The 25,937-nt window shown below is 32.7% G+C and overlaps 1 protein-coding gene across 1 annotated transcript in view; it reads left to right on the top strand.

Annotated features, from left to right (window-relative positions):
- The window catches only part of LOC113396668 (uncharacterized), a 31,173-nt gene extending 5,398 nt beyond the window's left edge, over positions 1–25,775 (top strand). Inside the window, exons 8-41 of the mRNA XM_064220493.1 lie at positions 508–654; positions 884–1,111; positions 1,771–1,826; positions 1,906–2,038; positions 2,949–3,086; positions 3,880–4,009; positions 4,402–4,547; positions 4,728–4,864; positions 5,141–5,271; positions 5,549–5,684; positions 6,079–6,196; positions 7,033–7,149; positions 7,504–7,635; positions 8,172–8,250; positions 8,800–8,930; positions 9,111–9,268; positions 9,764–9,946; positions 10,315–10,472; positions 10,843–10,966; positions 13,072–13,232; positions 13,968–14,114; positions 14,756–14,897; positions 15,298–15,433; positions 15,992–16,188; positions 16,909–17,071; positions 17,561–17,892; positions 18,794–18,920; positions 19,732–19,912; positions 20,685–20,794; positions 20,883–21,014; positions 22,654–22,827; positions 23,498–23,576; positions 24,428–24,555; positions 24,825–25,775. Of these exons, the coding sequence (XP_064076563.1) occupies positions 508–654; positions 884–1,111; positions 1,771–1,826; positions 1,906–2,038; positions 2,949–3,086; positions 3,880–4,009; positions 4,402–4,547; positions 4,728–4,864; positions 5,141–5,271; positions 5,549–5,684; positions 6,079–6,196; positions 7,033–7,149; positions 7,504–7,635; positions 8,172–8,250; positions 8,800–8,930; positions 9,111–9,268; positions 9,764–9,946; positions 10,315–10,472; positions 10,843–10,966; positions 13,072–13,232; positions 13,968–14,114; positions 14,756–14,897; positions 15,298–15,433; positions 15,992–16,188; positions 16,909–17,071; positions 17,561–17,892; positions 18,794–18,920; positions 19,732–19,912; positions 20,685–20,794; positions 20,883–21,014; positions 22,654–22,827; positions 23,498–23,576; positions 24,428–24,555; positions 24,825–25,775 (5,742 nt within the window). The remainder of the gene's footprint in view (positions 1–507; positions 655–883; positions 1,112–1,770; positions 1,827–1,905; positions 2,039–2,948; positions 3,087–3,879; positions 4,010–4,401; positions 4,548–4,727; positions 4,865–5,140; positions 5,272–5,548; positions 5,685–6,078; positions 6,197–7,032; positions 7,150–7,503; positions 7,636–8,171; positions 8,251–8,799; positions 8,931–9,110; positions 9,269–9,763; positions 9,947–10,314; positions 10,473–10,842; positions 10,967–13,071; positions 13,233–13,967; positions 14,115–14,755; positions 14,898–15,297; positions 15,434–15,991; positions 16,189–16,908; positions 17,072–17,560; positions 17,893–18,793; positions 18,921–19,731; positions 19,913–20,684; positions 20,795–20,882; positions 21,015–22,653; positions 22,828–23,497; positions 23,577–24,427; positions 24,556–24,824) is intronic.
- The last annotated feature ends 162 nt before the right edge of the window (positions 25,776–25,937 follow it).

The raw sequence follows: 25,937 nt of genomic DNA, 5'->3' as shown, positions 1-25,937 counted from the left end.
AAAATATGACGGGAACCGGATGTGCCTATCTCATTATTTAAGCTTCTAATAACGGTCAAGTGGTTTAATATCTAGTTTTCCTTTACGTCACAAGACAATTCACATCCACCAATAAATATAATTTAGTAGCGACTTAACGAGCTTCTTAACATCCAATACGGCCTCCCAATAAGGCCGGTCACCGGGGGGTCAAAGGATAGGATCTCTACTATCACACGAAAGGCCAATAGAACTTAAACAATCAGAATTTAAGACTAATTATGATATAACCGGTCTGACTGGACACAATACAGAAGGAGACGATGACCATATATTCTGTTACTTCGGAGAAACAACAAGTTGCCACATGCATTTCATTAAATTCGATTCAGTGGTTTGGGCGTGAAAGAGCAACAGACAGACAGACAGTTACTTTAGCATCACATTATGAATATAGATGTTCGTTATGTAACTAATCAACGAAAATAAAATGAGTATGCTTAATCATGTTGTGGTAACGTTACTTAGTGTCGGATGCTCCGTGACCTGTCCTACCAGTTTCTATCAGAAGTATCCAAGAAAATGGAAACAATACACTACATACCAGGAGATACGATTATCAAGAGGAATCATAAGAAATCCGCCACCATTTACATCACTTACGGCGACGTCGAAGTTCGTATATTTAATATTTTCCAAAATATCATTAAGTATTATTTATATATTTTTAAAAATTATTTATATAAGAATTAGACTTATTTAAAAATCTTTTGCTGGCTATTTATGATATGCCCATAAAATCGATTTCATTACAGAAACAAAAGTTTTATTATTTTTCTTTTACTTTTTATAATAAAGGTTTAGTTTTATAACACGATGTTGATTATATAACGTCGGTCCCCAGATGTTAACAGCGGAAGATGATTGTACAGCGATGTTACGAATGATCCGTGGTACCATCCTGTCTCCCTGTGCGGGCAGTCCCGTCACAGCGTGTGGTCGAGCCCACGTGGAGATCAGAGCAGCTACCTTCTGTACTGCGCATGTCCTAAATACTGCGGACTTGTGGAGGATTGTCCTTAAATATGGCAAGATGACTGGTCAGGGTGCGAGTGCCTTAAGGACTTTTAATGCAAGTCTAAATTTGTTTTTCTATTTATATATAAGAATCTACTTGAAATATTATGTATATATCCTCAATTTCCCTAAAGTTATCAATGTATCTAAAGTAAACTACTCTGTTCTATGAACGCAAAGGATATTGGCTGTATGTCATTCAACGCTGGTTGAACAACGCCGTTTAATAAAATTACTAGGCTCTTAAATAAAAGAAACGAGATACCCCAGTGGTCAGAATGCGTACATCTTAACCGATGATTGGGGCTTAAACCCAGGCAAGCTCCACTAAATTATAATGTGCTTAATTTGTGTTGAAGGAAAATGTGGTGGAATATGCTCCTAAACTTCAAAGGGCGAGGAGGCCTTAGCCAATCAGTGAAAAATTTACTACCGGCTGTTACTAAATAAATAAAAAGCTCATTTAACTAGTTGACCGCGACATATATACTTAGAAACATAATATCATGGGGCGTATGAAAGGATCCTCACAATTATTTTATTAAGCACTAGAAATTTCAATGGTTTTTGTCCAAATGTAATCGCCATGATTCGGAATACTTAAACCCACGAGTACCAATTCGTAAACAGTTCACTTTTTACAAGTTTTTATATAACTTGCAATATTTTATTATTAGCTTCCACTTCCTCCCTTAATATATGTTTTTAATTCAGGAACATTTCGAGAAAGTCAAGAAACATTACGATACGCGAATACCTGATGAAGCTAAGTAAGCTATTATCTTCTAGGCTTTTACTTTAATCTATTTTTAGTTTTCTTTAGAAGAAATAAATTAACCATATTTTTAGATATAAAAGTAGTATTCTACATTTCAAGCGTAATTTAATGGATCTAAAGGAGTCAAAGGACGCTGCCGGAAATCGCCAGCTTTCTCAAACTGATATTATGATTGAGATCGCTGGTTGTTACATCATGAGAAATGTTAGTATGATCATTTTTGTAATTTTTACGAAAAGGCTTTGTTCTAGCTCGTCTGTATAAGTCTTCATTTTAATGTAAGTATACCCATACAGTAGTCGCATGTTGTTATACGAAATATTAATATTATATCCTCTAGCAAACTGGGTACCACGTGTGCTAATTGGTCAAATAAAATTAACGTGACTTTCCCCAGCTTTCTGTTGCACATGTCCATCTCTTATCGTATAATCACTCCCACGGATTACAGGAAAGTGGGAGGAATGATGTTACAAATAAATAACACACAAAACCAAATAAGTTATAACTTGATAGCAGTGTGATGTCACAAATAGGACAGCTACTCAGCTTATGTCGGGCCCTCGACTTCCAACGCGGAATTTCAGTGACTTACGATAGTTGAAGCCTAAAATCTACCAGCTAAAAATAAATATAAGACAAAGATTTATGAAAATATAAACCATACCTTTTTGTTCGCGGTGCAATATGTATTCGTATGTTTTATATCTGTATTTGATGATGACCTCGTACAATTTGTTCATTTTTCCTTTTACTAGAATGAAAATAAAAGTAATATTTCTTAACATAGTTGCGACCTTAAGCAGTAATAGCAATCTTTGTAGCAAGAGTACCGTCCGGAATAGAATTTATATTTTCTGCTATTCGTTTTATTTCTATGACGACCATCAGTTTTAATCTACGTATGCATAGATTGCAAGTTGCTTAATGATCGATCACACAATTATTTATTTTATTTTTTTAGTATTTTTGGTCTTTACTTAATAGGATTTACTTTGATAAACAATTTAATTTAAATACCATTTTGATGTATAATATTTTCCCTAGATATTTTCAACAAAAACGAAAACTAACATATATGAAGTGTTCTAAGTACTTAAATTGTATATTTAAGAGAGCAGATGCATCGCTAACAGACGAAGCGGACGCGATTTGTCTCCGACCGACTTTCCCATGTATCTTACAACCTAAATCCTCATTACAAGTTGCCTGGAATTCCTTCGTCACAGTACTTATTATTATTGTTTGTATTGTGAGTACTCAAAAGTATATTTGCATTTAGTTTTATTGGATATTGATAAGTTCCTACCGTCGGATCTGTTATATTTAAATCGGGAATAGCATGTGAATGTCCCATTGCTGGAGAAAACGGATATGGCAGAATAATAAAGATTAGTTATTCGTATAAAAGGTCTCGTACTCCTAAGGTACTCGTAATGTTATACCTTATTATTTGACGACCTCCGAGGTCGAGTAGTGTGTACACCGGTTTTCATGGGTACGCCACTCCGAGGTCCCGGATTCGATTCCCGACCGAGTCGATCTAGAAAAAGTTCATTATTTTTCTATGTTGTCCTGAGTGTTTGTGGTACCGTCGTTACTTCTGATTTTCCATAACACAAATGCTTTAGCTACTTACATTGGGATCAAAGTAATGTATGTGATGTTGTCCAATATTTATTTATTTATTTATTTATTTATTTAAATCGGTAATAGCATGTGAATGTCTCATTGCTGGAGAAAACGCATATGGCAGAACTTTATCTGACGTGTATAGTTACTCGTAAGGTTATACCTTATTACTTTCAAACATCGATCATGAAATTAATTACAAACCAATTTCTCATGCAAAATAATACTTGTAGTATTTGGTGAACAGATTTTTGAATCTACTGTAGTTAAAAATTCTTCTGCCCTGCCTCGAAACATTTCATTGATTTATTTCCAACAACGATTAAATAAATCTTTTTAAAATTTCTAGAATAATTGTTATTAATACACTAGAAGTAAAATGTAAAATATTAAATGATAATATGTTTTTATAGACGCATCCTTATTACTTGGTGTACAAGAAAAAAGTGCCACTGGAGTTTAGGTTTTATGACTATGTCGTAACAGTGATTTATACATTGGATCTGATTGTCTATCTTTCGACAGGTGCCAATGTGGAAGACGGTAATCATCTAATAAATATTGAAATACTTTCATAATTATTTTGTGCCAAATAATTTATGAATTGATGGAAATATAACCAATACCTTGATTTTAATAGAAATATGTGTAGATTGGAACATATTTATATATGTCGTAATGGTTACGTTAGTTTAAAGCGTGAAGGTAATAGAGGTACATTTCAATCATAGTATCGTTACATAATTCGAGATAATGCGTTCTGGAATGATCGTAATTGTTATTCTAATTCGTTCTGAACATACAAATATGTTCCATTTAATTAAAAAAATATTTTTTTATATAATTAATTTTGAATCTTTATAAAGCCTTTTCGCTCTCAAGAAAACTTGTCTGGTTACATACGATTCGTATGTATAAACAGAAAATATTCACAGGAGTACCAATAACGCTTGCTCAGACATCATCTCAACAAGCCCGCAACAAGTGGTTTGTGCTGGATATTATTGGTACATTGCCCATTTTCGAGTTCATTGGTGACGGCCATTTTGCTGGACTCAATAAACTCTTAAGGTTGTCGAAGGTAACTCTGGGATAAACGGTTATTTTGTAATTGTATCCAATATTGATTTATATTGTTGTTATAACAAAAAAAATCTTCTCGTTATTTTGTTTTAAATTTAGTTTTACGTTCCACGATAATATTTCTATTAGACCATTCCTTGTTTTATATGATTTCCATTCATTAAATGCTTTTTTTCAGGTCTTCCGAATGCTAAAGTCACTAGAGGACGAGTGTGTGTATCACAGTAACTTCCTAAGATTTATGTCTTATTCCCTCCTACTGCTTCTTTCTTGCTATTTTTTGGCGGCACTGCAACAGGGATTTATGTGTTTTCAGTGAGTATATCGAATATTTATTGCGATTTGTATACGAATCGTACAAAATCAGGAATATATTATATATGTAGTGTATTCAAGTAGATCTTACCATCTATCTTCTGTACAGGATTGTGTCATGTGCAAAAATAAATATAAAAAATATTCATAATTCATAAATGTCATTATTAATGTCAAGTCTTCAATTCAATTCTTAGTTTAATGGCTTTTAGTTGTGCCGACAGGGCACGGATTATTTCGCCAATGTCACGTAGGAAATGTCAAGTCTTATTTCAGATTTGGTTATTGTCTGGTTTCAAATTTTACACATGCACCTTTTTGGGAGAACCAACCTTTGGATGAGGATACAGTTGAAAATAGAATTACTTTTGGGCTATACTGGGCGATCTCTATGATTACTTTTACGAGTAAGTATTTACCTTATTGGTAGTTTATTAATCGGAATATTAAAATCATTTTTGCTTTGTTGATCTGTATATGTGAATGGTAATTATAGCGAAATTATATTTAAAGTGATAACTTTAAGCCTCATTGACCAAAAGAGCTATTTTGACGCTTTAGCTTCTCAGGCAAGCACGAGATGAATTATAAACACAAATTAAACACTTAAAAATTCAGATGTTCGAGCCTCGATTTATTGGATATGTCAATTTACTAATTAGTAAAGTATATTTCAAATTGTAGCTCACATGGAAACTTGGGGCATTGAGAACTTAAACAACGTCCTCTACACGATGTTCGTTTTAGAAATTTGCATCGTCCTTTATATATCGATCGAAGCGATCTATTCCGCTACTATTATGGTCACGACAGCTCTAAGGTATTTAAAAATAATCGTTTTGTTAATATTGCCATCTATCCAAACCACAAGAGCACATAAGTCAAATAAACAACATTTGACATCGTATTGACGTAATATCATTGGTCGAAAGCCTGAATAATTTATGATATTCAAAAAAATACATTTTGAACGTCGACGATACTGTTATCGGAACTTTGGGAGTAAAATTCAAGTAGATTAAGTAGTTTAGTGAAATAGTGTTGTATTATATTTAAAGATATATTAGTCAAAAACTGTTAGTAGTGCACAATATCGCTGAACAGAGCAGATCGCGTGGCATATGTCAACGAAAGTTTGTTTATCTTTATTCCTTCTTCGATTGGAGTAGACTATTATGTATAAGATGATTTACTTCATATTTTTATAATACCAGGGAAGATTACGAGTCATGTATAGAAAATGTAGCAAGTTTTTTGGTAAGGAACGAGGTGGATCCGATTATCAGCCAGCGGTTTATTGAATATTTACAGCTGCGTTGGTATACGGATAAGGTTACAAAGAGACTTATTTATACAAATACTATAATAGTTATATTTTTTAACCTCGATATAATCACATCTTAGTTATGTAAAATAGAAAGTTATCTAGACATAACTTTGTATTTTACTTACTTTTATCTGCTGTCTAGAATGTATTTTTAAATTCGTGAATGGAAAGAAATAGAAATAGAACTCGAGCAATGGCACGCACGCAAAACTATAATACTTAATAATAAATTATTAAAAAGACAGGAATTTTCGTTGATATTGTTATTAGTTCCTTTAGTTCAGACAGAGAGGCATTCCCATGAATATCCACCATTCATTTCGTTTCCTCATTTATCATGCTCACAGCCAAGGTGTGGAATATCCTTCTAGCATATGTATTTCTTGAGCATTACGATCTAGGCACTTTTTAAATAAGCGCGCTGTATTTTAGACTGCATTAGTACTTACCATTAGGTATGACAGTGAGCCAGCCCAATCCTCATCATCATCCTCCTGCCCTTATCCCAATTTTACTTGGGGTCGGCGCAGCATGTCTTCTTCTTCCATACATCTCTGTCGGACGTCATCTCACAAGTAACATTCTTTCTAACCATATCGTCTTTCACACAATCCATCCATCGTTTGGTTCTGTTCTTGGGCCAGCCCAATCCTACAGAACTTAAATATATTTAGAGCGTAAAAATGTGAGACTTAGATGATAATAATGGCTATAGCTACATTATACTTCTTTTGCTATTAAATACCTATACTGGATTAAATATTAATCTGTCGGTGTTTAAGAAATGTTTTCACCAACGTCGGTCGTCCAGTTTGCTTTAATGTTTAATGTAAAAATTTAGGCTTATTCAATAACAAATCAACAAAGCTCAATATTTTACGATTTACCGGCGCACGTGTATCAAGACATAGTTACGAGACAGAGGAGCAAGTACATTCTCTGCATACCATTTATGAAGGTGATTGTTTTACGTAATTAATGCTTAATAATTTGCTTATTTTTTGTTATTTTTAAGTAATGCCCTCCTCCTAAATTTTGGTCACAAAAACGAATCGCAAAAATTATCTATATACTATATATTATAGTGCACAAGAGTATGCACAAGCACAGGTCCATTCTCTATGCCCTTACTCTCATAGTCCCGTGGGGCGACAATCAGATACGACTGGAGAGATAAAAGGTATACATGAACAAGACCTATAATTTTATGGGCAAGGACGAAAGCGTCCAATAAGTTATAGAAGCGCAGTCACTCATGGCTGACTTAACTTTTCGGTACTTGCTTAACTTAAACATGAATGTCAATTATTAGTTGATTAATAAAGAAGATTTGAAGAATATATCTTCAAAGGCGAAGTTGTTCTGCACATCTCCAAACGAGATTCTATTGAACACCGGAGACATGGTCAACGAGATGTACGTCGTTAAGCGCGGAATATGCGAGGTTAGTAATCAAGTATATAAGTAATTGTTTCCGATAATATTTTAGTAAGATTAATTTTAACATACCTAATCTGGTCATAAATACAGGTCATAAAGTCCAGACTGCCACTCTACAGTGGAAGAACACGTAGATATTCATTAAATTATTAAACCCAAAGAAATGCAATTGAGTTTTCCCGTGTTTAGTTTGGGCTTATTCGTATAGTTCATCTCGAGCTCAGCACTGAAGGAAAGCATATGGTGTTTGCAACATGTACCTATATCCCACACAAACGGCCTTGGTCCATCATTTTATTTCGATCGTATCCAGAAAAAAGAGGCAGTGGAATATTGATAGGTTGTCTGTGATCATAAATATTCCTAACTTACGACAGTGCAACCACAACAACATTGTATCTTATATTTTATGTTAAAATGTGTAAATCGAGACTGTGTATTAAGTTCAATTTCTATCACAAGTTGAATTAAACTTACATACTTGCCTTTATCAAGCCTGACCAAAATTCGGAGATATTTAACTCATATTTATGTGTGCAGGTCATTAGTCCGGATACCAAAGAAGTCGTCGGTGAACTGAATGGTCGGAGTCATTTTGGAGTTTTCGTTTGTCTTTTGCGTAAGTGCGATTCGTGCCCTAGTACCTTCTTACAGTAGAGTCAATAATTATACTTACTTTAATATGCCTTATCCAAAAATCTGTACACATATTTTACAAAACGGCAGTTTTAAAGGTAGAGGCGTTGGTTTGACTGAGCTTCCATTCATAATTTATTTTACCGTTCCATATCTTGTTGTGATAAGATTTTGTGACTGCGTGTAATTATAAGCACTAGGATCATAACATCTTAGATGCTATGTTTGGTGGCGCAGTGCCTGTTTGAGAATTGTTTTGTTTTTATAAATTGATGGTATCTATGAGAGGAAGTGATTCAGTCTATTTTTTCCTCTATTAAGTAAGTAAAAACTCAATCAATAGAGAGAATAATTAACAATATATATAACTACTCGCCGTGTATTTAGAGAGATGGCCCTTATATATGAATATTCACGAGCGTTTTTCTTCTGTTATTCTCTATATTTAAATAAATTATACAAATCATTGTAGGTTTAAAGTAGATAATAAGTATTTATTTATCTTTCATGCACATTTCAAATAAATCGACAGGTCTACCAGCATTTTACACAATACGTGCAGTGACATACGTAGAAGTATTTTCAATATCAAGAAAATATTTATTAAATGTAATCGATATACCTCAAATAAGTGATGCCATACATTTCGTCAAGGAACAGCCTGTGAGGTTCAATATGCGTTTATCTCATTGTTATGTAATTAGTTATAGTTTAGTTAATATTGTTATTCTAATACAATTATCGTATGAAGCTATTTCAGGACAATAAAATTCTTAAGAATTGTCGTATTATTGATACAATTGAATGCGATATATGTATGTCGGTATATTGATATTTCCTTAGCTATATCCGCGTGTACAAATACGTCGAGAATCATTCATGAGCTACAAGACTCCAGAACCGGCGCCAAGTTTTGAAAAATTTCGTGAGCCGAGGAAGTTTGAACAGGACAATGCTTTTCTTCAACCGTTTTATCGATTGGGATTACTTTCATTTTTGAGGTAACTGCCTTATAGTTTTTCTGGCTAGTTTTTAATAAGTATTGGTAATGTCCGAATTTAAGAAGTTGTATGTAAAGCCGCTAGCCCTGTACATGAAGCCCTATGTTTCTTCTTGTCTTTTATGGTTTACATTTTTAAGATTTGTCGTTTATGTTTTTCCTTACATGTTTAATTTTTTTATTTTATTTCCTTAAAGTAAAATGGATGATACTGCACTGCTGTTTAAATCATCATCATTAACAATTTATTTTTTATGTTAAGTCAAATATTTAATCAATAATGCAAGATACCAGGAATTTTAAAATAATATACAGTTTTAAAGGGAGAGTATTTATTAAGATTTTATTGGTATTGTTTATGAATTTCATCATTTGGTTTTTTTGTCATTTTTAATATATGAAAAGCAAATCACGCATGTACCTGGAGATTTATAGAGTTAGTTAATGCAACCAATTATAATACGGTATGACATTTTATCATGAATCATCGTCAAAGGTACATTTTTCCTCGCTTCACTATCCGGCCAGACAGTCGCTACGTGGTCCATCACGAATGGTTTCGAGGATGCTGCGCGATCCTATCTGCTATGGTGTATCCTGGCTATACGTACCTGGTTATACAATGGCCCTGGCTTTACTTCTTTGCTACGATGCTTGACTTTTCTGCGTATTTTGATATGTGAGTTTTGTATCCTAGTTTTAGATTATGTTTACGCTTATCTGGAGTTCCATTAATTTATTAATTATTTTACTGACTAACATAAACTACATGTATTGCTTTGTTTTACTACAAGTGATAAGTGAGCCAATGTTAAAGGCACAATGCAATTAACAAGTTGGTCATGATACCCCTAAAACCTTACATAAAAAATTATAAAACAAATCTTAGATCCGTGCATGATCATTCTTGAACACTCAGATGAAAGAGAGGTACCTAAAACCTAAATATGGAATCCCAATTTTCAAGCCCGAACAAGATTGTACAACTTTAGAGAATCGAATTTAGAAAGGACTGTAGGATATAAAACGGGTTCACTTTTTTCACAGATTACAACGCATGTTGATTGGTTATTACAACGATAGGGGAATTCTAGTGTATCACCCCGCAAGTACCACAGTACATTATCTCAGAGGGGCTTTTCTGACGGACCTCTTTGGGTGCTTACCCTTAGAACGACTAGAAACGTCTTGGAAGGAATCATTTCGTAATATAATTTAAATTATAATAACTATCATGTGTATTTTTTTGCATAATTATTTCGTACCACTTGCGTGCATTCTTAGTTATTAAATCATAAATTTCTCTTATAAAAAAAAAACCTGGGAAGGCATGCATATGTCTATACGATACATTAAAGTCAATCAAAACCTTATTATTTACTCTCGTATTATCGAGATATTTGTATATTTCAAGACCAAATGGTGTAGTTGCACATCCAGAGTTATATACTTTAAATCCACATTAGAAATACTTTCTCGAGTAAACAACAGAATGTTGCAGTAAGTTACTTGTAAAAAAAAGTTAAAAAAACGTATTTATTTAAGAAACACAATTTATTTTATAATCTGTTTTAGAGGATAAGTATAGAGAAGCGCCAGCGAAACAATTTCTAATGTTAAATCGAGTTCTGCAATTGTACAGGATGCCGAGTGCCTTGCTTGGTCTGAACGGTCTCATACGCCGAGATCTTTTGCTTGTGTAAGAATTTTACTTATTAAAATACAATATTCATAAACAGTCTGTATATGAACTATTAATTGATACAGTCTCATTTTATGTTTAACAAATCGACTCAGAGATAAGTCTACAGAGCTATTAAATTGAGCTAGAATATCATCGAAGACATGTTTCCTTACGAAGTTTTTATTTGTATGTGCATTTTGACGAGACGAACAAAATTGCTTTGAACTTCGTCCAAAGATATATAGCACTATAAAAAGAATTCTAATAGGTGCCAAGCCTTGGGATCAAATATTTTATGTACCTTCTAATTACACTGGCCTCAGGGTCACTGTCAAAGGTAATAATCAGAAGGCACACGATAAATTATAAAATTAAAAAGTGGTACTTGATGTGAGGATTTCAGTAATATTATCTTAGTTAAGATCCATATCTTTCATAGTCATAGTCCTTTAAAAATGTAGTACTTATGTTTAATTATATATAAGTGGTATTAAACATGGGACAACACAGCCATACTTAGTATCGTTGTGTTCTGGTTTTGAAAGAAGACTGACCTAATGGAATTACAGGCATAAAGGACATAGTTTTACCATTGGTAGCACATTGGCGATGTAAGGAATGTTTATTTATTTATTTTTATTTATTTATTTATACTTTATTGCACCCAAACTTAAAACTAAAAATTACAATATTGAAACAAAAAGTTGCATGAGGTGCAACAGGCGGCCTTATCGCTCAGCAGCGATCTCTTCCAGGCAATCTTTGGGCAGAGGATCATAGTATTTACATATATGGGAAGGGTACACTAATTTAAGTCAAAATAAAATACATACATAATATAAAAATGTTAACACAATACACAGATAACAATAAATATATATAATATAAATATATACTATAAGAAATATTTACATAAATAAATACATAAAATATATATAATAAAAAAAGGAGATATAACAGAACAAAAAATTAACAACGACAACGACTGCTTAATGCGACAAGTAAAAGTCCTTAACCATACTTTTAAAAACGGCTAACGACTGTGCGCGTCTTATAGCTAAGGGTAATGAATTCCAAAGTCAAGAAGCTACAACAGTGAAGGACTTAGAATAATAAGAAGAAGAGTGGGAAGGAATGGAGAGAATTAAATTTTCATTCGAGCGAAGAGCGCGCTTATGAGTCTCCCTGAGGAGAGTGAAACGCTCTTTAAGATAGAAGGGTGTCGCTGGATTAAAAAGAATAGAATAGAGAAGAGATAAAATGTGAGTATTCCCGCGAAGGCGAATGGGGAGCCACTTGAGTTTTTGGCGAAATTCGGAAACATGATCATATTTGCGTAAACCAAATATGAACCGTATACATAGATTTTGTAATCGCTCAAGTTTATTTAATTGCTCCTCACTTAAGTTAGTATAACAAGTGTCAGCATAGTCAAGAATCGGTAGAAGGAGAGATTGTGCTAGCGTAACTTTAGTTGGAATGGGTAGAAAGTTTTTCAATCTTCTCAGTGAGCCAATGGAAGTGAATATTTTTTTACTAACCTCATTTATTTGAGGTGCCCAAGAAAGGTGCCTATCAAAGATAACACCGAGATTTTTTGCTGTTTCACAGATTGGTATGCAGACGCCATCAAAAAGGACAGGTGGTAATTGTTTCCAGTCAATCCGTGAAATAAGTCTCGGGCTACCAATGATAATCACCTTTGTTTTTGTGGGATTGACTCTCAGACCATAAGATTTACTCCATTGACTTATGTGCATCAAATCTTTATTTATTAAATCAATGGTGTCCGAGAGCCCGCTAAATTGAGTCTGTGAATATATTTGGAGATCATCTGCGTACAAGTGGTAGAGAGAAGAAATGTGATTAGTGATAGAGGAAATGAATATAGAAAATAATAAAGGAGACAACACGTCACCTTGCGGGACGCCAGCGCTTAGCATACACCAGTCTGTTATGATGATGAATGTTAATTTTTTTCTGACAGTGGAATCAGTAGTGTTTATTAGTGGTGGTGATCACTCACAATCCCGATAGCCGATTTGACTATCTACAAAAATATATGTAGTGAGATCAGTAATGTGTATTAGTAATTTTATTTATCTTGGGTTTAATTTCAGTATTAAAGCTATCCCGTTGTTCTTAGCATTACTGAATGTATTGACTTGCTTTGTGGTGTACTCCTCTGCTAACATATTCTACACAATTGAAAGTAGTTCTTGGTTTATCGTACCTCACGATGATAAAGGCGGTTCTTGGATACAACTTTTTAATTCCACGTGTAAGTATAATTTATTGATAAAATATATGCGGTTTGTTTTGATTTTTATAAATAAAATTAGTTTATTGTATTTAATAAGCTATCACACATCAAAATTCTCGGCTTTTGTCTACAATGCATGTATTATTCATAAAAACCTTCTGTATAATTATCACTTTTGAGTTCTTGATCTTGTTCAGTTGCTGTTTACACAATATATCAATATATTATTATTATTACAGCAGAGGTCCTCGGCTTAGAATATCCTCTAACATAACCTACTGGCGAACTGTAAAATGTTATATATACTAAGACAATGAGATTTAGACAGACAATTTTACTACTTTTTACATTAAAATCCGTCGCGTTGTTTTGAAAGACCTGACCATACAGATGGCGGAAAGCCACTTTGTTCTGGACTGTGTAGAGATGAAACTGCTTGCCTCCAGTCTCTTGTCTCTTATTAAGGACTTTAACTTTTTTTGTCTGTATACTATTAACCAGATGTTATTAACCAGACAAACCAGTGGTGTTCGAGACCTGATAACTTGCAGTTGTCAGGTAGCCTAGTATCTCAATGAGACATTTTAAACAAGAGTACGAAACAAAATCTTTTTGTTCCGTTGCTTTACATCATTTTTATTTGCATAAATATGTCTTGCGTGCTTTCATATTTTAAACGTACTTATTTATTTAGTAGTATATAACCGTTTTACAAATGATTATGCACTGACCCAGCCAATCGTTCTGTGCTAGTTCGTTTCAATCTGACTGAATCACCTTGGAATCTTCACCTTGGTTCCTATTTTTGGGTCGTCTACGAAACCACTACGACAGGATATAGTAGCTTTAAGCCGTCCAACTTCAATATTATGCGAGTGCTAATTACGGGTACAACTTTAGGTGAGACAATCAAGAATTACTACTATAATAAATAATGTATTTTTATAGAAAAGTTGTACGTTGTCGGGATCTTCGTCCTTATATCTAGCCAATAGATATCAGAGAGAATAGGCAGGTATTGGGTTTTAGAGTCGGAAGATTATTAGTAACAGCCCGGTATTCTGGTCTCCAAGTTGCAAGTTTCTATTCTCCCGTTCTAGAAAAGTCCCGTAAAGTGCATAAAGTCGTTGATACTGCGCCTGAACATATTCTGATTGTATCAGATTTGCAGTCTCATCGGATAAGAACGTAGGAATAAAAGTGCACCACGGTTTACAAAGTATACTTTATATATAGTTGGCTACCTACCTTAAAATTTGCTTCCATGGCCGAACTCGGTCAGGACGAAGACGAAACTAGATTTTTTGTATTACTAAATGAAGCATAAGGGTTATGTCAATATGCGAGGGGTTCTCGACGTGATTTCGACGCGTCCTTTAAAATCGGAACCGTAGTCTTCCTAAACATATCGAGTATTCCTCTATAAATAACTAGAACTTGTTTAAATAACAATAACAATAGCAGCTTTTTACTCTGAATTTTTTTTTTTGTTATTACATTTAGATTTAATTAGCAAATACAGATTAAATGCTTAATTTTAGGAGCACTTATCACAACGTATTTCTCTGTGCGAATAATTAGTATTCGAGCAAACGTTAATAAGGCATTAGCTTCATTTCAAGAGCACATCAAAGATATAAGGGTGTTTATGAACAGGGAGAATCTCGACTCTCAACTGCAAAAGTATGTAGAACTTTTGAATATTATACATTTATAAAACTAAGTTTATTTGTAAATAGACAAAGATCAAACAGTCCAGTATATACAGTATAATAAATAAATATGTATAATATATAATATAATACATAATAAATATGTAATAACAATAATAATAAATATGTAATAATAATAAATAAATATGTATAATATATATAATATAATACATTTTTTTTAGGCAATATAAGTAGAAAAATATGTTCGAAACATGCAATCTAATATATTGGATATAGGTTTTCCAAAAATTTTTATGATGATTATGGTCGTACTTTGGCCCTTGGCACCCTAAGCGACCATTTCACACATACCACTGGGGAACGTTTTTTTTTTGTAAAGACAATATTACATAGTCCTAAACATATTTTAGGCAAGTACTGGATTATTACGAATATAATTGGGACAAAATGGGAGGCCTGGATTACAGGAATGTGTTAAAATTGTGTGAACAAATCACCTTACGAACTGATGCCATATTACATATATACGGAGCAACGTTTAGCCAAGTAAGTTATACTACTTAACTACGCTGTTACTAACTCGAATATGCGTTAAATACGATTCCATAATAATATCAGCAGTGAGATTATGTAAGAATAAGGTTCGTATCTCATTTGTGTTCACGTTGATGACGCACGGTATCCACAAATTTTGAAATGACTGTAGACAATGTCGCTTATCACTTTCTAAGATTTCACGCTCGTATACTATGAGTCGATTCTCTTCTTATTCAATAGCTCTCAGAGCTAAAATGGCCCAGGACTTGAACACATGAATATAATGTAAAGATTGAGGTTTCAATCTCGTGCATGTTCTCATGTGCTTTATTTGTATATTATAATACATACAAAGATAATATATCATTTTGTATATAGTTAATAGTTCCTTGTATGCTTATAATTTATAACCTATTTCCTGCTCGACGTGGGGGTAAATATCGTGAGAGAAAGTGCATGTTTCGAATGAAATTCTGCCATATGACTATCTACCAACATGTAAGAGGGAACGTAGTGGAATAAGTTCTAAACTAACTATTATATTGTTTTAATATACATATGTTACAGTGCCCAATTCTTAACCAGAGCGATGTATCTCTCCTCCGTACAATTGGACGTGCAGTTCGTAGCTTCTATTTCACGAAAGACACAACAATCATAGACGTCGATGATGTTATTCCCGATATTTACATTGTTGATAAAGGAAGTGTGGAATTAAATGATGCTAGGGATATTGATATTTCGATCACACTTGGAAAGGGAAGGTTGGACTACGAATTATAGTATTATTTACTAATAGTATTCTATAAAAGAAGGGGGGAAGGACCAACGGAATTCAAAAAATTAATCATTTTATCATAACCCTCCATGGACAAATTCGCGTCCATTGATAACATAACAAAACATTTTCTTTCTTTACTAATCGGCAAAGAAAGAAAAAAAGACATTATGTTTATTTAGATGACTTGCGGTTACCCACTAGGTATTAAATAAAAAGAGAGAACTAGAAATCTACGAATCAACGAAACTAGTATCAACGAAATTAAAAATATATATATTTTATAACAATCTACGGACAGTTGTTCTGCGTCTATTTGTAAATATCCGGTAAGAACTTCATGACACAAATACAAGATTCGCGATGCATATTTGCGATGAGTTTGTTCCGTCCACAGTATTCGCACCACATTTTAGAATGCATTATAAACAAGTCTGGGCCCACCTTAAGCTAACTAAAAGATTAGATGCTTTTGGCCAGCAGTGCAATATTTACGAGCCATTACTGCACTTAATTTAATATCTGGAATAATCCAGATATTAATTGCCAAGATCCAGATATTAATATATTAAAAATGCCAAGCCCATTTATAAATATAAATTTATAACTGGGCTTGGCATTTTTTACTGTCTGTTTGCTCTCTTCTCTTAAATAAAGTTTCTTAAATTGATATCTAAGTATTTTTTTTATTTTTCTTTTTGAGTAGTATGTTTGGTAATTTGCACGGAGATACGATACGATGTCCAGTGTCTATAACCACGAACAACCAAGTACACTTGTTGCAAATAAACTCGCAAGGATTCTTCAATATCATCAAAGATTATCCAGCTGTTTTTGAACTTTTAAATTATTATCGTCCGACGAACGAGGTTAGGTTTTAATTAATTATTTAAATAATTTTCTTTTTCTTAAACTTTATTAACTATAACTATAAGAGTATGTTTTATATTTTAAATTTAAATGGTAGGTTTAAATCATTTCGAGATCATAGACACAGTGTTGCCAGTGCATGGAGTTCTGGTTTATATTCATTACTGCAGAATTCAGTAATATCGAGCTTTAATTGTGATTTTATAATTCAAAGTTTACACGTGTCACTTCTGTGCATTAAACATGAAGTGATTTTGGTTTTACCTCTTATATTTCATTTATTTAACAATCCGAAATTCCCCATTCAAGGACGGAACCACTCATTTCATTCTTCATTCTATCAGCCTAAGCGCAAGGTGATAAATAAAATTATATTTAAACAAAAAGACTTTCTGAGTGACAATTCGTTATGTGATACCTGATAATAAATGAATTAAAACTTGTATTTATATATAAGTATTTAAGTGTAATTTATGTCAATGTTTCAGAACTATATAGCTGGTATTGGAACCAATATACCAATCCTTACAAAAGATCACAGTGCGACTATCTCGACCATTATACGCGAGCAGAGATTTTTCAGATACTTAAATATTAGACAGTACATCATGAGGATCTACTTGATCATTGTTTCGTTGTTTTGTATCTATGCCGATGTTTATAACGCGGGCTTCCAAGATAACAGGCCCTTGTTGATCTCAGCTCTTTATTTATTCGATTTTTGCTTCTTATGGAAGTTTTTTATTCAATATTATTTGCCGAGATTAGTTGAAATCGATGACGATGATGTGTTAAATAATTTGATGAAGAATCGAGTGAAGTAAGAGCTTAAGGCTTTGAACAGTTCTTTCCACAGTTAACATTGTATCGTTCTTGCATATAGATCGTATAGTAAACTAAATTTTATATACTTCTTCAAAATGGCCGCCAAATGCCGATCGTATTTAAAAGAATGTTGTTTTTTTTTTTTGTAGTTTTTTTGCTTTATAGCTTTTACTTTTTTGAGAGCTATCGCACGTAAACACATTACGATGTCGTTTAAGCCATGCTGAGTGAACTGTCTCAGTTATTTTGGTGCAATGTAGCCTGTTATGATTTATGTGGCACGTTACGATTTAACAATCGCAAATCGTATAATAATATCATTGAGTAAAAAGTAGTATTATCATCTATGGCTAAATCTTCTTGTCTTTGATTAGTATACACAATGTTTGACAGATCACCAGAAGGCTATGTTAGAGAAGGCATATTACAATATACAAATGAGAACTCTGCAGTACTAATCAGTATTTAGTCTTGTTTAGCAATTGTCTTGTTTAACTACTAATAAGTAGTAGTTAAACAAGACAATTGCTTAATAGTTATACTAAAACAACGACGATACAACGGTACATAGAATGCAAAGAACTACGTCATGTCGTTGTAACGATTTCATATGTCGCTTTAAGTGGGTGCATTCATAACTTAATTTATAAAGATTTCTTCAAAATATTTGAGTGTGATTTTCATTAAATAATTTTTGAAGCTTGATTTATGATCCAATAGGTTTCTAAAACTTTTGTCTATGGACAAAATTTTTTGAATCTTTTTATTAGCTCCATTTCTCTATCGACGTCAAAAAAATACTGCACATAGTGTGCGTAGATGCACTCACAATAGAAATGGCACAAGTATACTTATATATTATTTATATTTTCTAAGTATTGACTTTGACTTTTTAGATATTACAAAGCGGAATTTAAGTTTGATGTGATCTCATTCATACCGTTTGAAATTCTTAGTTTGTTCAACAAAAATAACACTATGATGGCATTTTCTTGCCTAAGGTTAAATAGATTATTCAGAATCGTAAGTATCACATATATATAAACACATCTTAATAACACATGAAGAGACTTTTGTTTGTAATGCCGAAAAAACTACTAAAACAATATACGATATAAAACATATACCAGAAGATGTAGTGCGCTTCCGAAAAGGTTTTAATATAATATTATTATGTAAGAAGCTAACTTTCACAGTTTCACAAATTAAATTTATCTTTAAATTGAACGCTGCCACCGACCAATGATCATTCGGACTTAAACTGAAAATTTAGAAAGAAATTAAATATTAGCATTCTTGTATTCTGGTTTAAAGACTAAGTGAACCAGTGTTATATAATACATAAGGAATATACATTACAGATTATAAAACAATAATTAAAATTATAGTGAGGGAACAAAAGTGAATACCAAGTTTCGTTTTATAATATTATGTTTTATGATTAGCTTACCGTGCGCAGTTATGTGTACCAAATATCTGATTACTTTGCTCTAAAAATGGGAACTGAATCAGGTGTCAAATATTTTTTTTGTATTTTTTTATATGAAGCTTTGACAGAATCACTATTTTATTATTAAATGACACGAACGAATTCGGTGAGACACTATCCGGCATTGTCATTTATTTGCATAAATATCGAAATTATCGTTATGACTTTTTACATAAAATTGATATGATTAGCGTATTTGCGGCTATGCTTCCAATTGGTTTGGAAAAAGAAATGGACAAATCGTAATGATCTATGATCCGGGTATTGAAAATTACAATATTTTAAGGTATTCCAGAATTATACCATTTCGTATATTATATTACTACAGTTTAATTGTTATTTAAGGTGACCGTGTATAAATGTTTGAATCGTCATCATCGGCGAATATCTATCAACTTGACGATATCTACCGCTCTAACGGTTTTGATTTGGTTCACCATATTCGTCCATATCGCCGCCTGCCTCTGGCACTTCATCGGAGTGCTGGAGGAGGAGACGGCTCCGAAATCCTCGTGGATTTATAATGGTTATAACTTTATTCATATTATTACGAAGAGTTTCATAAAAATATTGCGTGTCCAATTCGGTATGCATGTTAGATGTAAAAGTGTTTTGAATCAGATGCGTTATATGTATGTATGTGTATGTACATATTTTATGTTTTTTTAAACTAATTGTTAAGATCGGCTAAACAGTATATACGTTGTGCTTGAGATTCCTCTAGTAAAGATTTACAACAAAGTATATATCATAAAAACCTTCTTGAAAAAATACATATGTCTGCCAACTTTGACCGTAGTTGCTCAAGTGGTGTCGAAATCTATTAAACTCGAAGAGATACGTACATAGTTATAGCCTGTTTTTTTTTTCCGCTGGTCAAACGAATTACTCGTGTCCCCCACGTGAAGTGGGTGCTCTTCGTCTTTTCAGCGGAAGCCACAGGATTGCTTCCGCATGTTACCGTGATATTAAAACTATAGCCTATTCCAACCACAAGAGAAGTAGAGACAAATAGACAACATTTATCATGTTATTGACGAAGCTGTTATCGTAACTTCCAATAAAAAATGGCTAAGCCATAGCCCATAGATCTTTGAAGTGGATATTTCTTGGAATAGTGTTGTATTATAAATGAGGATATGTTAAGTAAGACCTGTTTGTAGTGAATATTATATCAAATGGAATGGAATACGTAAATTTAAGGTTTCTTTATGTTTAACCCCCTTCGATTTGAAATCAGTTTGTTCTTAAACTAAAATTATATAAAACATTGATACCTGTATTTATAATTCTTCTAGATATGGGTAAGCCTTGGTGCCACAGCTACTATATATGTTCACTGTACTTCGTCCTGACGACCTTCACACAAAATGGAGTTGGAGACATACTGCCCAAGAAGCAATCAGAGGTATAATCCGACGTGGAATATGTGGCAGTTATTTTATTAAATAGGTAATTTTCTGGCTATTGGGATTTAATATTGTAATGCTTAACAGGTGGTGTTCGTATCAATACTGCAGCTGATATCAACGATGATGTTCATGGTGTACGTCGGCGAACTCTCCAACATAATACAGTATCAGTCATTCCGATCGTTTAATTTCTATTCAAGTTATTTGGAACTACAGGTAAAATAAAAGTACAGTAGCCTTTGTACCTAAAACCTTTTGTATTGTTTTGAACTACACGTTACATTATAAAGTACGAGTACATAGGTGTATAAAAATTAGTTTCCACGACTGTTGGTAGTTCGTGTTGTTTTGTGGATATAGGCAAAAAATACCCTATGTGATATTTCAGACTATAATCTATCTCGGCGACAAATTTCAATTAGATCTGTTCAGCCATCCATCCAATCTTTCGCATTTATAATCTTAGTCAGACTATTAGATTTCTCCCGGATTTGAACCAATGAACGTCTATAAACATATGTAATAAATGATACAATATACGCTAAACTTATTCATAACAAACAATCCAAGTAAAAATGTAAAAATAAATAAATGATTCGTGTTTGAAGCAAATCAGGCGTGCTTGGGATTGCTGAAATTATCGCTGAGCACGTTGACAAGTTGATACGGCCTATTAGCACCTCGACAGGCGTGGACGAAGTTGATACAATTGAGTGTAAAATTAATTGTTTGCCTGAAATCTGTGCCACTGCCAAGTGGGTTCAGACTATCGTGGAGTGGAGCGCCCGTTTTATTCGAGATAAAGAGATCAAAGCGAATAAGTCGTATATGTAATGCATTGTCTAATTATACTTCAATATGAACAGCATGTTCCAGTTCTTACAATAACACTATCGAATACAATATTCTACTTTTACCTTAGAATTAAATTATTTATTGGAATTATATTAGCATCGAAATACTTATTTCGAAACTGCTGATTTTTTTATTTTTTATTTTCATTAAAAGTATCTTCTACGACTCGATCACGCCAGATTCTCTTTAATCAGAACCCGAGCAGTTTGTCATGTCAATCTATTCGTCTTCGACTTTTTTCATTTGGTGATGGTGAAAACATAAATTATAATAATGTTTAAAATAGTTTCATTTGTAGTGAGACACAATACGCGTTTCATCTCAAAAGTCAATATGAGTAACGTTTGAAGATTGCGGTCCGTATCAAAGAGATCAATCATCGGAGAGGGGTTAATGAATGAGGATTTATTTGCGTTAGGATAATCGTAACATGGATATTCGGCCGCGTTAAAGTTATTTATATATTAATGAATATTAGGGATGACATCTAAACAATGTTTAATAACATTAGGGATGTCAGCTAACTCTCTGGACATTTTCCAATCTTAAAGTTTTAGCACAGAGATGGAAATTTATTTTTGTGATTGGAAAATATTCAATTCAATATTTCCAAGTATTTATAAAATATAGATTTTTGTAAAAAGAAAACCTTTTTTTATGGTTATTATTCCCTTGTTAGAACGATTTCCGTTCAGTTTTGTCACAACTAATTTTGAGTTAACAAGTCAATTGGCGTGTTTTAAAAAAAAAAAAACTTTGACGCACATACACAAGATGACCTAAAAAGTACATGAAGTTGCTCGCTAATTAAGTGCCAAGTTGCTTGAAATAGACAACTTCACATTTTATATTATTTTATTACAAATTTAAATTGTGAATATTTATAATTGCACTGAATAAATGCACTAGTTGGATGGAAAAGACTTTGACATTAGTTTACTTGCTGCTAACAAAAAAAAAAAAAACTTTATATGATGAGTAATAAATAAAACATTTATAGGAGTTTCTTAAGAATAATCGTGTGTCCAAAAACTTGGTGTCTTTGGTGAACAAATACTCGCTCCATCTCTGGCGAGATTCTCGCGGCTTGCAAGTTCCACATTTTTTAAAGACAGCTCCGTATTGTTTCAAGCTGAAAGTTATGTCTGCTGCCTACTTGTATCATCTTAACGATGTAAGAAAATCTGTGGATACCTAATCGTTAACCTGAGCATATCATCTATAGCAATCATTTTTTATTCATGACCCATTTGATCTTTATTTAAACATGTAGTTCCTCTTTACCCAACTCATTTTTTTTCAGTTTAATATAGACGAGCAAAGAGGATAAATACGAAAAATTTTGACCCTACAGATAGTGTCAAAATTTTTCCTTAGTAGCTAAGCCACAGTTCATAGACATTAGCATAATTATAGATTTTTATGATTAACTGTCAATTTGACTTCAACCATGAAATATAAGATGTTAATATACTTTAACTTATACCTAAAATTTCACTTTTTGGATGGTACAATGATGATAGGATGATAGACCTTTCCAGTCAGCTCAGCCTTCTCTTTTGTATATTTAGAATAATTCTAATCTAGATATAATATTCTAGAAATACATTAATAATTTATTTCGCAATGTACCTTGAACTATGTTGTAAAAATAAAAACATGAGGTAACCTGCATATTGCAAATTAATTTTTTTGTCTAATTATATCCACCTATACGCAATGCAGCTTCGATAGAATAAACTGAGTTATTCTGCGTAACCTGATGTTCTGGTGATGAAGATTGTTTCTGTCAATCATATAGTTTTATAATGACGCGTATAATGAAATGATTTCCTCCCTTTCAGCATCAAATATTCAAAGGCTGCGAGCCCGCATTTCTACGGCAACTGGTCGGGTTGCTTCAATTATACACGTATAATGAAGGTGACTCCATCAAAATAAATAAATAATAATGTCTTCTGTGGCCTTACTATACATTGTTATAACATAACGAGACTAAATTATTTAAGATAAAACCGTATTATATGTTGTTATTTGTAGCCGAGTTCAAAAAGAAAGGAAATGATAAAAGTTTAGTATTTATTTTCATGAAAAAGCTTGAATATATGCTGGTAAATTCACGATCCAATATGATTTCCAGAGATTATTTTGTTAGCACCCAATGCAGATTATTAAGTCTTTTCAAACTGCCGACAAAAGCGATTCCGAGTCCTAATGTCCTACAAAACTCAATAAATAGCAATCACAATACCGTAAAAAATACTTACTGCGTTCCACACGTAACCAAGTTTGCTAGTTATAAATATGAATGAATACATCCCTAAAATCATAGAACGCAGTTATAATGGACTAAAAAAGTTATCAGGCGATAAACTTGCTTATCTTATCTTATAAATTATATCTATAGCCTTTTCAAACCACAGGAAGAGTAAAGATAAATAAACAACTTTGACATTGACATTGAATTTACGCGATATCATTGGCTGAGATCATTTTGAATATCAGCGAAGTCGCTATCGGAAATTTGGAAATAATATTAAACTTGATATAAGTAGTCTATTGAAATAGTGTACTATTAATAAAGATATAATTGTTTATAGTGCATAATTTAGCTATTGGCTGGAATTTATAAGTGTATGGTTTGTTTATATCTACACCTATAATTGGAAAAGGCTATAAATAAATATTTAATAAAATCGTCCCATTCATGTAAATCAAACTGCCGTTTTAATATTTAACTTATTTAAATAATAAACTTTTTTATTTTTTTCCAGATATGTATGTTGTTAAAAACAGCGAGATTACCGATTCAATGTATTTTATACACTCAGGACGTGTGACGGAAATATCTACTGGGTCAAATAAAACTAAATTATTTCACGAAGGAGAATCTTTCGGAGAGGTTACACGTTGTATAATTTTGTTTACAATGTAATACAAATATTCTCCATCGTAAGAGTTCCATGGTTAAATTGTATTAATAGTCTAGTTTTGGTTTAGTGGCGATAAAGCTCTCTATAACTTAATTTATTTCAAATTATTAATATAATGTCCATATTTAAATCATTTCTCACAAATTTAGTGAACACAAAATACTTTTTTACACTATTTATAATATATATAAATAGTAATGGTATAAATTTACTAAGGTAATGTGTTTGGTTTCTCCAGATACAAGGTCTAATCTACGATACGCCGTATTTGCGATCGTATAAAACGGCTATTCAGTCACAAATTCTTACCCTATGTCGCAGAGACTGGGAAGATCTTTTAAAACATTTTCCTAGAAGTAAAGATAATATATACAAGTTTCTGAAAACTGAAGGCTCTGTTGATGATGGTTTTAATGGTGATGATAGACCGGATGGAAGCAAGAATGTCGTTAATTCAATGAAAAAAGATGATTCGCCTTCTAATCCTCCTACCTTACCTTTACCTTTAGTTTCTTCAGAAAAATCTTCATTTCTATCTACTTCAACGCAAGATAAATCTACAAGAAATGAAATTTCTGATAAATTTGATACTCCTCCAGGCCCTAGTAACATTCACAGATCAGAAACAGTAGAAAAATTATACGCTGACAAAATATCACACGAAAGTTCTTTTAGTAATGTTGCTAAACCTAAATCAGAAGAATTATTACCTCAAGCAATGGATGACAGCTTGAGTGACTCATCCAAAACAGTTTTGAAAGTTGAAGATAGCGATCTATTAATAGATTACGAGAATATGGATATTACAGAGTCTCTCCCTCATGATAATGAAAAAAAAATAAAACACAAACAATATATTAATCAACATAAAAATTCACGAGCGATGCAGAGTGTAGAAGATTATATCATTGAAAAACATGGCTATAGTGAAGCAGCTAGTTCACAAGACATACAATCGACGAAGCGTAAAATTCGTGTTAGATATAGAGAAAATAATTCATCGCCTCGTCTACAAGAGAATTATGAACTCAAACCAATAATAAATATGACGGCTGATGAACGTAATCTTAAATCTCTTGACAGTGACATGCAACCGACACAAAAAGTCGAAGAAACTGACTCAGTTAAAGACTCATTATCTCATGATAGTATTGAATCACTTAAACCAAGAACTCGTAGTCCTAAATAATATATTAATAAAATAATAGTAAAAAAATAATAACCAGTTTTTTTTTTAAATACTAATCTTCTCGTAACTAATTCATGTGTCATCGCTGCCCTACAGGATGTTCATTCACAGTAGCTGGTGAACTGTGTTTTATGAATTACTGATCGTTTAGTTGGATGAGCG

The sequence above is a fragment of the Vanessa tameamea genome, chromosome 4, assembly GCF_037043105.1.
Source record: "Vanessa tameamea isolate UH-Manoa-2023 chromosome 4, ilVanTame1 primary haplotype, whole genome shotgun sequence".
Classification (NCBI taxonomy): domain Eukaryota; kingdom Metazoa; phylum Arthropoda; class Insecta; order Lepidoptera; family Nymphalidae; genus Vanessa; species Vanessa tameamea.
The sequence above is the reverse complement of the archived record's forward strand: the minus strand, read 5'-3'. Positions and strand labels throughout refer to the sequence as shown.